Source organism: Chrysemys picta, chromosome 1 (genome assembly GCF_011386835.1).
Source record: "Chrysemys picta bellii isolate R12L10 chromosome 1, ASM1138683v2, whole genome shotgun sequence".
In the NCBI taxonomy this organism is placed as follows: Eukaryota; Metazoa; Chordata; order Testudines; family Emydidae; genus Chrysemys; species Chrysemys picta.
The window spans coordinates 157553202-157569358 of record NC_088791.1 but is presented as its reverse complement, the minus strand read 5'-3'; the positions used below and the strand labels follow the sequence as shown (position 1 = coordinate 157569358).

Here is a 16157-nt window from a genome sequence, read left to right as displayed (position 1 = left end):
ACTCAGGCGCACACACAGTTTCCCACACACGCAGTCTCCCACACACATTGCCTTCAACAAACACACACATACTCTCTCTCTCACACACACTAAGGGCTTGTCTACACTGGCAATTTACAGCGCTGCAATTTTCTCGCTCAGGGGAGTGAAAAAACACCCCCCTGAGCGCAGCAAGTTTCAGCCGCACTCCCAGCGCTGGTAGCTACGCCCCTTGTGGCGGTGCTTTTTTTAGAGCACTGTGTGCTGCGACCACACAAGGCACGTTAAAGCGATGCCAGTGTAGACTAGCCCTTATATACTTCCTCTTCTTGTTGTTCTTACTTCTTGGTACTTCCTGTCAAAATGGACAGTGCACATATATTCGCTGTAATTTTATTCTTTCAAAGTTTGTAAAGGATTACAGTACTGTTATTTTAATTTTTTGACTGGACTGTGCATTTCATAATTTTATTTCTCTTTTATGCTTAAATTTAATTATTTGAGTAGTGAGTTCTAAAATGCCTAACCTGCCCTGGCCAGTCATTATCATTATTACTTTTATTACCATATTATGCTTTGTCATTCATTATTTAAAGTGGTACAATACAATCAAATAATAGTATCCTTCTAGAATATACATTTACCTTGTTCACACCTTAGCAGTGACAATTTCAAAAAAAGTTAGCTGAACACATAATTTTAGGCACTGTACACATAAAGGTTGCTTATTTTCAAATTGTGTTTTTAATTGAATCTGTAAAATAACTTAAAATTCGTACAAAAATAAATGTGGTTCCAAGTCTGATACTGTAATGGGGTGAATTCACCTCTCACGAGCGCCCCCTAGTCAAGTGAATGTGTGCCTGCTGTTTTTTCAATTTCTTCTGCTCATGTTGCCCCCTGTTGGCCGCTGTCCTCATCAGGTGGGTTTCCGGTGACTCAGCCCTTCAGCCTAGTCACATGCAGTCTGTGTGCAAAACAAACAAACCCCTTCCAGGCTATAAATCCAAAATATCCTCAGTGTCCTGCAGCCCTTCCTGGGCTCAGTCTTCTAACAGTCCAACAGGGCCCCTTGCAGTACCCTCGGTTGGTGTGTCCTTCTCTGCAGCCCTCCCTTGGGTCAGTCCTTAACCAGTCCAACGGGGCCCATCATGGCACTCTCACTTGGTCCGGCTAGGTTGCATCACATCATCAACAAGTATCACAACTAAAATTTGGGTAAGTATGGTAGGTGCTGTGAGGAGTCCTGGCTCCTCTCCCCTGCATGAAGGTAGGGAGTGCTCTCTCCTCCCCCTGTCCCTTTTACATCTCCTCTGTCATATAACAAAATGGGGTGAAGAAAGGAAGGAAAATGGCCTGGGTAGAAAAAATGGTTAGAGTCTGGAAATCGAGACAAGAAGTGGACTGGGGGAGAGTAGCAAGTGGATATTAGGTGGAAGGGGATGAGGGAAGAAAAGAGATTTTCTTTCTCTTCTCTTCTCCATTCTCTGGGTATGTCTACACTGTGAAGTTGTCAACAAAACTTTTGTCTTTTACAGGTACTTAAAAAAGCTCCCCCGCGAAAGACAAAAGTTTTGCTGACGCAAGTGGCAGTGTGAATGCGGCTTTGTCGGCAAGAGTGCTCTCCTGCCTACAAAGCTAATGCCACTCGCAGGATTGGAAGTATTTTGTCGGCAAGAGCGTTTACACATGCTGACTTTTAGTGACAAGACTGTGTCAACACAGCCTTGTTGCTAAAAGCTGCATGGTGTAGACAAGCCCTCATCCTTCCCCAATCAATCAATGTCCTTGCCAAACACCTCCAATTAATTTTGCCACCCCCAAATAGGAATTAGTTCACCCCATACACATCAAATAATTTTCCCCCCAATTAATTGCTCTGTTTTCTATCCACACACACACTGATTTCACCTTGCCCTTCTCCCACCCTCCACAAACCCTGTCATCAGAGACGCCCTCGCAGACACCCCACACCCCACACACATACCTCTCCCCAGATGCCAATGCAGCTCCATCAGTACTGGGCTCCTGCTTCTTCCTTCGCTGCTCTCTCAGCTCCTGGCAGCATGAGGTTGAGTGGGGTTGGGTGGGTGCAGCAGGAAGTCTCTCACCTCTCTCCTAAGCACGTGGATGGCAGGAAGGAGTTTCTGCGTGCTGTCTCTCACATGCACACACATATACACACTCTCTTTCTCTCCCCCAGGTCCCTGAGCTGCCTGGACTAGTTGGAGCGAAGGAGCTGCAGAGCCAGGTGAGGAGCATCTGCAGAGGGAACTCTGCCTGCTCTATGCACTGAGAGAGGAAGAAGAAACCCCTCAGTATGTGGAGCAGCTCCCATTGTCTTACCTCAGGAGGCCAGGAATTGGGGAAAGGCAGCTCATTGAAGGTGATTTTCCCAGGGACTGATGGGTTCCCCCTTCCCCAGGGCTATAAATGGTCTCAAAAAGTGGTTGGTCCATCATAATCTGGATGCAGCAGCTTCAGTAACAGTATTTAAATTTCAGCCCTTGCCACCTGGCTCCATTTTTTAATTTTTTGGCCTCTTGTGGAACCCCTCCCCCTTCTCCCTCCAAGTACTGCTGACCTTCCTGTCAGAGGGTCTGAGAACCCACACGGTGTGGGGGAAACCCCTAGAGTGGACAGCTCTACCAGATTAGAGCATTCAGTAAGAATTATGTAAAGGTTAAATGGTCCAACACCAAGTCTCTGGGCTAAGACAAACAAGTTTGTTTACATTGACGGGAGATACTGCTGCCTGCTTCTTATTTATAATGTCACCTGAAAGTGAGAACAGGGTTCTCATGGCACTTTTGTAGCCAGAATTGCAAGGTATTTACATGCCAGATTTGCTAAACATTCGTATGCCCCTTCATGCTTCAACCACCATTCCAGAGGACATGCTTCCATGCTGATGATGCTCATCAAAAAAATAATGCGTCAATTAAATTTGTGACTGTACTCCTTGGGGGGAGAATTGTATGTCTCCTGCTCTGTTTTAACCCCATTCTGCATATATTTCATGTTACAGCTGTCTCAGAAGATGACCAAGCACATGTTCGTTTTAAGAACACTTTCACAGCAGATTTAACAAAATGCAAAACGAGATCAAACTAGCTTGAGACATAAAGGGTAACGAGCAAACATTCTACAAATACATTAGAAGCAAGAGGAAGACCAAGGACAGGGTAGGCCCGTTACTCAATGGGAGTGGAGGGGGAGAGAAATAATAACAGAAAATGTGGAAATGGCAGAGGTGCTTAATGACTTCTTTGTTTCAGTTTTCACCAAGAAGGTTGGTGGTGATTGGACATCTCATGTAGTGAATGCCAGTGAAAATGAGGTAATCAGAAGAGGCTAAAATAGGGAAAGAACAAGTTAAAAATTACTTGTACAAATTAGATGTCTTCAAGTCAGCAGGGCCTGATGAAATGCATCTTAGAATACTCAAGGAGCTGACTGAAGAGATATCTGTGCCATTAATGATTATTTTTGAAAAGTCATGGAAGACGGGAGAGATTCCAGAAGACTGGAAAAGGGCAAATATAGTGCCCATCTATAAACAGGGAAATAAGGACATTACAGGGAATTGCAGACCAGTCGGCTTAACTTCTGTACCCAGAAAGATAATGGAGCAAATAATTAATCAATCAATTTGCAAACATCTAGACGATATTAAGGTGATAAGTAACAGTCTGCATGGATTTGTCAAAAACAAATTGTGTCAAACCAACCTGATAACTTTCTTTGACAGGGTAACAAGCCTTGTGGATAGGTGGGAAATAGTAGATGTGGTATATCTTGACTTTAGTAAAGCTTTTGATACTGTCTCGCATGACCTTCTTATAAACAAACTAGGGAAATGCAACCTAGATGGAGCTACTATAAGGTGGGTGCAAAACTGGTTGGAACACTGTTCCCAAAGAGTATTTATCAGTGGTTCACAGTCATGCTGGAAGGACATAATGAGTGGGGTCCTGCAGGGATCAGTTCTGGGTCCGGTTCTGTTCCATATCTTAATCAATTATTTAGATAATGGTATACAGAGTCCACTTGTAAAGTTTGCGGACGATACCAAGCTGGGAGGGGTTGCAAGTGCTTTGGAGGATAGGATTATAATTCAAAATGATCTGGACAAACTGGAGAAATGGTCTGAAGTAAATAGGATGAAATTCAATAATGAAAAATGCAAAGTACTCCACTTAGGAAGGAACAATCAGTTGCACACATGGGAAATGACTGCCTAGGAAGGAGTACTGCAGAAAGGGATCTGGAAGTCATAGTGGACCACAAACTAAATATGAGTCAAAAGTGTAACACTATTGCAAAAAAAGCAAACATCATTCTGGGATGTATTAGCAGGAGTGTTGTAAGCAAAACACGAGAAGTAATTCTTCCGCTCTACTCCGTACTGATTAGGCCTCATCTGGAGTATTGTGTCCAGTTCTGGGTGCCACATTTCAGGAAGGATGTGGACAAATTGGAGAGAGTCCAAAGAAGGACAACAAAAATGATTAAAGGTCTAGAAAACATGACCTATGAGGGAACATTGAAAAAAATGGGTTTGTTTAATCTGGGATAGAGAAGACTGAGACGGGACATGATAATAGTTTTCAAGTACATAAAAGGTTGTTACAAGGAGGAGGGAAAAAATGATTTGGTGGTTAAGCACTGGAATAAATTGCCTAGGGAGGTTGTGGAGTCTCCATCATTGGAGATTTTTAAGAGCAGGTTAGACAAACACCTGTCAGGGATGGTAGAGGTAATACTTAGTCCTGCCACAAGTGCAGGGGACTGAACTAGATGACTTCTCAAGGTCCTTCCAGTTTTATGATTCTAAGTATTTGACGTTGATAACAGGAGAAATGCCCAAGTGTGTACTTGGAAGCACAGTAGCAAAGGAATCCTCATTTCCAACACGTGATGAAAGACCTTCAGCTGTGTGGCCTTGCTGGCTGGCAGCATGGTATGAGCAGGAAAGAGAACACATAGCCTGCCATTCCCCTCTAACATGGTATTCAGCTCTTGTGGATTTGTGCTTTGTACAGACCCAGTGGCACTGCCTCCAAAATGCCTTCTTTCATCCCTGTGAACGGCAAGGAAAGTGACCTGGACATCAAGGCAGAACTGGCATTCAGGAAGTTGCCACTCAGTCAACTCTGTCCTCTGAGGGCATCAGACTTGTAAAAACACACAATTACACACATCTCTACACAATCAAGCCTTTCCACTGAAGAGATGACAGACTTCAGCAATGCATAAATCAGTTTTATTTAAATAAAATTACAGGCACGTCTTGTTTGTTATTAACTATTGTGGTTTTTTTAAAGGCACAAATATTTAATAATAACTTAAGGTTTCATTAAAGCACTATCTTTTTTAACTGGTATGTTTGTAAACCTGGCACACTTCCATCCCTTCTCTGAATTCAAAGAGAAACTATTGATAAAGGAATGCCAAAGGTCATATTTCTTTAGTATTAACAGAGAATAGTGTTCAAAACATAACCAATCAGGAACAGCATTTGAAGACACCCAATGAATCGTTCTGCTTAAAAACAAATAAAAGATTCCTCCTAAAAATATACTGCTTGATTTCTTTCATGATGCTATTACAACAATACTACACAGTTTGAGAAAATGACTGCATCTTTTTATATTACAGATTCTGTAAATATATTACAATTTTCCCTTTGCTTTTACTTGTATTTGATTTTAATACCAGACATTTGTACAGAAATTCAAGAAGTCTTAAAATTTGAGGCTTTAGCATCTGTTTTTTCCAATCCATGTTTCTCCAAATTTGAGACATTTATATCATGGCATCAAATAGTTGTGCATGTATTGAAGTTAGTCTCTTATTTTTCTTATCATTCGAAAATAGCCATTATACTGTAGTATTTGTGGGATAAGGAGACAGAAGCATCACTGAAATAATAGTTATCATTCTCACCTTAAGTCAGTGGATGTTGAGGACTCTCACCACTTAGTAGGATCAAGCCCTATGCGTTAAAAATTACTCACAATGAACCATAAGCAGCTAGTAAGTTACTAGCTTTAGAGTAGAGATGGGCCTGAGCTGAAAGATTCAGATCTGGATTTTGAACATTTTAAGGCTTGGGATGCGGGTGTATTCAGCTCTGGGGTTTTGGTTTGGTCCATTACAGAGTTCAGGTCAGCCTTGATATTAAGATTCAGATTCCAACATATGCCAATGCTTGTATTTGTTGAGAGGTAGGGTATAGATTCAGTTCCATCTTTACAGTAGAGTAAGAAGCTTGCCTACAAGACAGATTTGGTAAAGACAGCATGAAATAGGGGAGGAAAAACTTGGAGGGAAAATTATTGAACATCCTGAACACTTTAAAACCCTTTTTTATTTTGCCTCTTTGTAATGCCATCTTTAGTAAAAGAAGGTATTTTGTGCATAAAAGAAATTATAGGATTAGTCACAAAAAGTGTTGACTTCTAACTTCTCAATTGGAATTCTGGAAGTGTCTTTTCTAGAGATTTGTATCTGCCCAAAACAGACAAAATGCATCCAGCAAACTTGGTCATCCAATTCTCAGACAACTGTATGGGTCACTCACTAAATCTAGCACAGGGAGCTGTACATGTCCCCTCTTAGCAGATTGTGAATCATATCTGATTTTTCCCTCACAACAACCTATGGCACTATCCCCACTGATGGAATGATTCCAGGGTTTAATTACATGAACTCTGGTAATTCCAAGAGTTCAGTGTTAGAATTTTAAGACTGAGACAGGGAAAGGAGGAGCACTTTTAAGGTATGTCTACACTCCTCCCCCCTTCTCCCCCCCCCCGTAAAAAAAGTATATTCTTCATTTGGTTAGATAATCCACATTGGATAACTCCAGTTAGAATAGCAATTAAGACACAGCTATACTGCTTTTAACTCTGTTTAGCACCTTGAGTTCAACCCCAGGCTGCCCTATGGGCATCTTTTTTGATTATGGTCATTGTCTCCGGTTCAGTGGCAACCACACTGAGCCAAATCTTCTGTTGCTGTAAACAGACAAAACTCCTTTGAACTCAATGGAGCTGCCTTCATTTATGTCTGCAGAAAAAAATTATTTTCATGAGGCTCCACTAGTGTAATTAATGGGACAATGTGGCCCTTCAAGTGCCACAAAAATCCTAGATTTGCAGAATGGGGTAGGTATCACTTCCTTCTGAGTTTCAGCTGCACTGAGAAGGTAATGTCACAGACTGCAGTACGACTAAGTCCTGCTGATATGGAAATGTCCATATATAAAATAGGAGGAATGATACCTCACTCACAGTAGTATTGTGAAGCAGACTTCATTAATGTTTTCAAAGAGTTGCAAAAGCCTCCAATGAAAGGCACTACAGAAGAACAAACGGTTATTTAGTAATGGATACCAACTGTGAAGTTTGGATCTTGAGCTAAACTTTCCCATCTCACAGTGATGGGTAGTATAAGAACTTAGATGGAAAGTTTGGGAGTGTTCTGTTCTAAGGTTTTGATTCAGGTTCATATTTATTACTAATCAATAATTATTCTCAGATCTAGTGACAAGTAGCAAGATACTTGGTGGGGACCAGAAGTAATTCAAAGTGACCATCTAAAATCTTTATATTGAAAAAAAAAATACTCCAAGCAAACTGCATCCTTTAACATTTCCAGTGCTCAGAGAGTTACTGCTCTCTTCTCCTGCTTACATGGTCCCTTCAGGTCAGGGCTTGAGGCACATTAATAGTTTTACAGTACTAAGTGTTGTTATTGGCAGGGCAATGAGAAAGCTTGCATTGCTGCTGCCTGTGCTGTACCTGAGCAAAGTGCTTTATAGTCAATTTAACATGTGCACCATTTTAAAATTTAGTCCAGCGTTAAAGATTTTAAAATGTAGCTTATATTAGAAAAGCTCTGAAAAGCCAGAAATTCTAAAGTGACCAGCTCCAACCTTTAAAGAACTGACAACTGAAGGGAAGATTCCCTGAAAAATGTAGCCTATAATGTATTTGTGTGCATTTAAAGGTAAAGTAGCTATAAGTAAAGGGTCTTGAGCTTTTCTCCTTATCCTTGGTTTTCCTTACAGCTATAAACTACTTTAAATAATAGTTTTATATTTTTAGAGTGGTAGTCTTACTGCAATTAGCTTTATTTAAGCTATACTTTTTTCTGCTTTATATCGAAAGGACAAGGATAAATTCAGATGAAGCACACAAATTTAGATCCAGATCCTGTTGCTCTTACTCACCTCCATCAGTGAATGTGACTGCTTACATAAGGACTGCAGAACCTGGATCTTGCCTTGGAGTGTATGATGAAAACATGAGAGCACTAAGAGAAAAAAAAGTATGTCTCTAGTTTCAGTCCCAGTGGGCTGGAATTTTTACATTACATTACTGTGCAACATCCTGTTTTTAAATGCAATGAGTATAATATATAAATATTAATATTTTAAAAGGATGTATTCTGAAAGCAAGAGGCTCCTTTTGCAGAGTAACTGCCCTACAGTTGATGGCTGCTGTGTTCCATTGCCTTCAGAATTCCTATTGTACTCACTTCTCTGGCAGTGGAACCTACAATAACAGGAATTGTTTACTCCTGGGGGAATTTTGCGTCACTGTGCGTGCACAGAATTCATGTCCCCTGCAGATTTCTTTGCTTCTCCACAGAAAAATGGCTTCTGGCAGGGAAGCAAAGGGAAGCCAGAAGACCAGTTATGTGCCCCTCCCCAGCAGTGCAGGCAGGTCAGTTTGAGCGCTCAGAGGAGCCGGTAGAGATGTAAATCACTGCCGGGAGGGGGATGCATGTGAGAGAGAGAGAGGGACACTCTGTCCCTCTCACTCGCTATTGCAGCACAATCAGCATGGAGGGGCAGGGCTACGGGATGTTTCTGAGGAGGAAGGCATGGGACAGGCTCTGTCCCCTCAGGCAGAGCAGAATGTTGGAGCCTGCCTGCTTAGTGTTCCCATTGTCTTTGTGAATTTCCCCAGGAGTATAAAACAGGTGTAAAAGTTTTGAGGCTTCTTTACATTGCCAGAGTGCCCAGGGTAAAAGACAGTATGGCCTTATAAATGCTGATGGTGCTTTAGTGATTAGAACTGGTCTAAATGTTTGTACTGAAAAAATTTCCTATCACAATGTGCTCTATGAACTGTTGGCTACTGTCCTTTCAGAGATGGGTAGTAGCCAACATAAATTGTGAGTTTGATTCCCCTGCCCTCACTTGCCTATGTTGTAACACTGAGCATATGGCTGCATATATTTGTTGACTTGAAATAAAGGGTCACACCTAGCTACATTACTATTAGGCAAGGGGATTTGCTCCCCACTCCCATTCTCTATCCATTATATTGTAGTTTAAATAAATTACCAAAATAATTGGAACCAGAGTGATTATATTGCATTATTTTGACAAATAAAATATGCAGAATTTTAAAATATTGTGAACAGAATTTTTAATTTTTTGGTGCCGAATTCTCCCAGGAGTAATTGTTGCTGAATGGCAGATGTCCAGTCATGCCCTATTACTACTATAGGCTTTTTAAAGAATGAGTTGTGTTACAGATGTACTTCAAGTATTGAACCTCCTGGGGGCAGTATGCTGCCATGCAATAAGGCTCACTAATGTTCTTTGCCATGTATTATTCATTTCCTAATCCTACAATTCATATTGGAATGTATCCTTACGGCAGCAGGAGTTGAAACCTGGCACCTCACAGAATCATTTGTACAGTACAAATTACTATACATTCAGAAATGCACAAAGACGCCTGCGGAGTTGATTTTGAAATGATCACTGTGTGCACGTGTCCATACAGCACTCTATTCTACAATGATCAACATCCTCCACGAGAGTGCAGAGAGAACAGAGCAGGTCCCTCAGCTGCAGACTGGGTCCAAGTACATATGCTGCCATTGCTGAGCACAGCATTTGGATTTGTGCACTGCATCCAGTTATGTGACTGCCCCAGCGCCTTACTGAAATCCCACTAGACTGCAGTATGGGAAAGGAGCTGAATTTAGGGTACAGAATTAACTTGGATGCCTGATGTTGCCCTGTTTGACACACAACAGCCTTTCTATAGAAAGTTGCTATACTTGCTGTAAACAGGGGTGTGGAACTAAGGGTGCTGGGGGTGCAGCAGCACCCCCTGGCTTGAAGTAGTAGTAACAACCACATACATGGTTTCCATCATATACAGGGTTTACAGTTTTGTTCAAAGGCTTTCAGCACCCCCACTATAAAAATTGTTCCAATACCCCTGGCTGTAAAGTAGGGTCAATGTACTGCTTGTCAAAGCGAAGGGTGATAGGAGTGTCAAGTCACTGCAATGAGTAACTTCCCCTCATGATGGGCAATCCCAATGGTCATTTCTACATTTACTTGATCTCCTTGCAGAAGTTTGGTAGAGCACATGTGGTAACGAACAAAGGATAGACTGTGCAGATAAATGCTACATGGGTTTGCAATTTGCAGTTTTTTGCTATTTCATTTGAAACAACAAGCAAAGATATTCTTGACAATGCAGATGTAGGTCTCCATCAATAATGTGCTTATTCCATTGTTTTAAAGTTCTGTAAATTATTTTATGTACATGCCTGGCAATTCAGCAAATTCAGCTTTTTTGACATATTTAGATATGGAAATTTACCAGTTTCTCCAACAGCAGGAGGAGAACATGTTGCTCAGCTATTAATGGGCTGAATTGATTTTTACTTGACAATGTCACCCCATCCAAGCTAAGTTCATCTAATAGGAAAATATTTTTCCACTAAAGCATGTGATGAACAATGTACTAATGGAAACACCACATTAATATAAGGCCTACACTCTGCAAATGAAAATCTAATTATGTAGCAGTATACAGTACTTTATGGATGATACTTGCATAGCGAGTTATATGAAGAACAAACAAGATGGTAAACTAATCTAGAAATGAGGTAAAAATTATCTTAATGATGAAGAAGGCAAAGTGGTAAAACAGAATTTATACAAAACTAGATTTCGTCTTCTGATTCCTGATCTCGTTCGGATGTTTTCAGTAATCCCATCTCCACGGACTGTGCCTGTTTAATCTTTGAACGAACCACCCTGGAGACAGTGGGGGGAAAGAAAAGAAGAGGTTTGCCACATAATTTTACATTCTAAACTAAACAATGAATCAAATGCTGATCTGGTTATTGTTACATGGGACACAAAGTTAATCATTTTTATTATCAAGGAGCCAGAATGACTGATTTATGAGGAAAAACTGGAAGAACTAAATATGGCCAAAGAATGACCGAGCAGGGATATAACTGCCTACAAGAATGGAAAAGGGTATAAACACCAAGGAAGATGATACAACAGGTAGATGGGCTAGACATTGCTGTCACAGTGATCAAACCTGATTCCTCCAATATACCATTTCACAGAAAATAAGGACTTCAGTGTGGGTTTTCTCAGATTAAACACTGTGAGACCAGGCACATGGCTATAGTTAGGAATAATGGGATAAAACTGTCCAAAAGAAAATTTAGTCATGGGAAAATATTAACAATGAAATTTGTTTGGTCTGTGCAACAGTCTCCAAATGAAGTGGCAATAGCCACTTGTCTTGAGCCATTTAAAACTGGCATAGACAAGCACTATCTGTCACCATGCTGTAGGGACTGTCCCATCTTGATTCTTAGCGATCTAGAACGTGATTCTCAACCAGAGGTAGAATACCCCTGGGGGTTTGCAGAGGTCTTCCAGGGGGTACATCAACTCATCTAGATATTTGCCTAGTTTTACAACAGGCTACATAAAAAGCACAAGCAAAGTCAATACAAATCAAAATTTCATACAGACAGAATGAGAAAGTAGGCAGTTTTTCAGCAATAGTGTGCTGTGACACATTTGTATTTTTATACTTTTGTAAGCAAGTAGTTTTTAAGTGGAGGTGAAACTTGCGGTACCAAAAACAAATCAGACTCCTGAAAGGGGTACAGTAGTCTTGAAAGGTTAAGAACCACTGATCTAGAAGGTATTTTCCAGCTCTGATTTTTGTAATGCAATTCTAAACAATGTCAAAAATAGCTCAATGTACATGAGATGCCAGTTAACAATGGTGAAATACCATTCTGTTCACAAAGTACTTATTTTCCCTTTCACTGGAATGATCAGTGATATAATGGCCATGAATGAGCAAGCCTATCTTTATTTTATCTTGGGAGGAAAGGGGGGGTCTTTATCCCATGAGCCTAAAGTCCTACACTTATGGTGCAACTGACACATGGTTCTCCAAAGTTTTAGTTCTGTAGTTAACTTACCAGCTGACAATAGTGTAATTCATTGCAAGTATAAGAAAAGCAAAGGCATAATGCCAGCAATAGCACATTGTCAAGAACATCATATTATTGTGATCCATTTGGTTCCATTCCAGTCTGCCATTTGGAGGATAAAGTACAAAACCAATCTGTAATTAAATTAAATTTATTTAATAACATTCATCTGACATTTGTTCTGAGCCATACCACGCATTACATGCCGGGCATAGGTCACACGGCAAACGTTTGCAGATTGTTTTTTAAAGTGTATTGAAGATTACATCTAAGAACATTATAACAAAACAATTTTACAGCATCATACTTAAATTAGATTATTTCTAAAACTGCACTGTAGTGCTGAAAGACAAATAAATTCCATCAAAGATACAGGGCCAATTCCAGAGAGCTCTGTATTATCTCCTATGAAGGGAAACTCTGCACCAGCCCAACTGATCCTGTGAGAGTGAGGCTTGTGTGGTACAAGAGGACTGAGTAGCGGCTCTCCTTCTGTGCTCTGAAAGTGGGAAACACTACCAGCCAGAAAACTGTCAGAGTCAAAGATTACCCACCTACCCACAAATACTAGCCCTTATTGCATTCCCCTTTCTCCAAAAGCCTGGTTATTAATAAGATTCTGTTGTGGGATGGGGGCAATAATCAGGTTAGATTGCAAACAATAATGGTTGGATTTTAATTATTTATTCATTTCAAGAGAGGGGACTTTAACTTACATGTTTTCACAGTTTCGGTGTCACTTTTTATTAAATCAGTAAAGACTAATAAGAACTGTATGTATTCTATAGATGGCGAGTGAGATTTCTTTCCAAAATATTACAAAAATTTAACACATTTATCCAAGCTAGTGCCCCTTATGATGGTGACTTTTTGAGACATGGACACCAATCTATTAGGAGCTGGAAGAGATCAAACTATTTTCACATAAGCCATCAAATAGCAATCAGATGCTAGCGACTATTATCGTTGACCAGGGTTTCACTTGAACAGTACTGGTTCCTTAGGCTATCTTGTCCGCTCTAGCATCAGTTCTCAACAGTCTGGCTGAGAACATTTGAGTTGGATTGACCGTATTTTGCTTCACATGCAGAGAATCTGATTAATCAGGGCATCGGCAATACAAAAGGAAAGCTGCTCATCTTTTACAAATTTGCCTCTCTGCAGCCAGTATGTGGTATTCAATCCACACATAGAGTTGAAGTCTGTCATGCAAGTGTCAAAAAAGCCACCCTTGTATCTGAGAACTCTTCTGTTTTTCTATTTAATTCCTTGTGTTGTAATAAGTTACTCTCTTAATGAGGGCAAGATAGACAAGGAAAGCTAAATGACTATGTCTAACTATTCTGTTGTAAAACTTTTTAGTCAAGAGAAAAAAATCATGGAACAACAAAATACAGCAGTAAGTTCTGAGACACTGGACATTTTTCTTGAGCTCAATTATGGAAAAGTTTGCAATTGAAGAGGTTTCTTTTTTTGCTAGTGCAAGTGTTTAAATATTTGACTTGGTGCTAAATGTCTAGTTCTTCTAAAGAACCCCACACATTTTCATTCACTATGTCTGGCCAACATGTTTAAAAAAAAAAAAACGGGGAAGCCAGTCTAGACATAAGGGAAAGAAAAGTTACTATAGCAACCACAGTTCTCCAGCATAAGATTGCTGATATTCCTACTTCTGTTATTAGACAACAGTGATTTATACAACGAATATTTACCACCATTTCTCTCATGAGTACACTGTCTTGAGAGTAGCAAATTAATTGGTGTATGTCTACTAAACACCAACTAAGTATATGGAATGACAAAATGGTGATAGGAATGTCTATTAGACTTATATGAGGTAATGCTCGTGACTGATGCTAGTGCCCATATTGCTGAAGTATTAAAGTTTGGGGCACTTGTTTTACCTGTTCCACTTCCAAAGTTTTTAAACTGGCAAGCTGTGCTTGGAGTGATGAATCAGGATATAGACTGATCACTTGAGATTTTTTTTTAGGAAAAAGAGAGATGGGACCAATCCAACATATTCAAGATACTTCTCCTTTTCCTTCCTCTTTACCAGGGGCGGCTCTAGCTTTTTTGCTGCCCCAAGCACGGCAGGCAGGCCGCCTTTGGCATGCCTGTGGGAAGTCCCCGGTCCCGCAGATTCGGCAGCATGCCTGCGGCAGGTCCGCCGGTCCCGCGGCTTCGGTGTACCCGCCGCCAAATTGCCGCCGAAGCCGCAGGACCAGCAGACCTCCCATGGTATGCCACCGAAGGCTGCCTGACTGCTGCCCTCACAGGGACCGGCAGGGCGCCCCCCGCGGCTTGCCACCCCAGGCACGTGCTTGGAGCGCTGGTGCCTGGAGCCACCGCTGCTCTTTACAGCAATGCCAATGAATTGTTCACATGGCCTTTCCTCCATCTTCTACCTTGACTGTGCTTTGATGAGCATTTACTTATTAATTTTCCTGCAGATTTTCTGAATTGTGGACTTACTTTATCTGTAAAAAACACTGCATTTATGTAGCACCACTAAGTAACTGTTGGTTTACATAGTTCATACAGTATTTTCCAGGGTTGGGAATGTCTAGTCATTACAGCAAAGGACTGAATCTGAACTCCTGGGTTCTATTCTTAGTTCACGCATTGAGTCAATATCTGGCCTTGGGAAAACTGATATACTGGTAAAATGGCTTCCCCATCTGTAAAATGTGTACTAAGCACTTCTATATCCTCGCAGGGAAATTCAAGATTAGTTGTTATTTATGAGTGCTTTGAGATCTGTGCATAAAAGGCACTGTGTAAATGCATAGAAGGTCACATCTGAAGTACCAGCATGCCAATGGAGAAGCAGCAAAGGGATAAAGCAAGTATTACAATCAAAGGAGGGACTCCTAATAGCTGGAAACATTGACTCACCTGCCAGAGCCAGCTACCTTGCAGAATGCAGAGACTCGTCCGGAGCATCTCAAGGACAATGCTGCCGCGGAAGAAGACTTCCAGAAATATGCAAAAAGCTGCTCCAAAGATAGCCACTAAAAGTAACTGATGAACATGAAAATCCAGCATGGCTCGCCCATGTATGTGGTAATAAAAGAGAAAACCTGTGACAACATAGGAACTGATCAATCTTTTAAGAGAGAACAGTACAATACCAGGCATTTGTTTTAATGACATCCAACAGTTCCCCTCCTCTCCCACTAGAAACTGTGAACTGTTCCCTCTGTATCAAGTTCCCTTTAAAATGTTTATTCCATAGTGAGTTAAGCTTAGAAATGCACAAAGATAATATTTATATTATGGTAGCACCCAGAGGCCCCAGTCGGGATTAGGCCCCTTTGTACTATAAGACGGAAGCAGACGCAAAAGGAAGGAAGGAGGAGACATGTAATTGTACATACATACGTACATGCTTTTATAGTCGGGTTATAGTTATATAGTCTGATCACCATATAACACTGAGGTGGGTGCAGCTCCATAAAGTAGCTCAGTTGCTGCCCCACAGCCAGTTTGGAGGACAGCAGGAAAAGGGTGTCGATTCCTCACATTTCCCCTGTGACTCTCCCCAAAGCCCAGCCCACTACTCTGATTGGGAAACAGGGAGGGGATCTGCCCTATAATCCTTAATTAAAAATGGGATTAACATAAAATATTACTAAACTGTCTCTAAAGCGTAACAAAGGTGATGCTATAATGCACTCATTTTGTTTTCCGTACACTTAGTTAAAATCTAGGCGGATCAAGGCTGAGATTTTTCAAAGGAGCTTAAGGGAGTTAAGTGCACAACTCCTATTGAAATTTAGGAACTTAACTCCCTTAGGCTTCAGTTTTGGTCCAAATAATTGCTACTTTAATAATAATAAATAATAATATATTTGGTTGATTGGCTCCTCATTTTCCTC

General features: G+C 40.8%; 1 protein-coding gene across 4 annotated transcripts in view; it reads right to left on the bottom strand.

Moving 5' to 3' along the window:
- Positions 1-5226: 5226 nt before the first annotated feature.
- The window catches only part of TMEM45A (transmembrane protein 45A), a 30097-nt gene continuing 19166 nt past the window's right edge, over positions 5227-16157 (bottom strand). For 3 of the 4 annotated variants that reach the window (XM_024101096.3, XM_042853110.2, XM_005283542.4), the window contains 3 exons: positions 15175-15359; positions 12265-12410; positions 10908-11062 (listed from right to left, as the gene is read on the bottom strand). In XM_024101096.3, coding sequence (XP_023956864.1) covers positions 10969-11062; positions 12265-12410; positions 15175-15359 — 425 coding nt within the window. In that variant the 3' untranslated portion in view covers positions 10908-10968. Of the gene's footprint in view, positions 6258-8218; positions 8302-10907; positions 11063-12264; positions 12411-15174; positions 15360-16157 lie in introns of those variants that run through there. The other variant, XM_065573845.1, reaches the window with a different exon arrangement.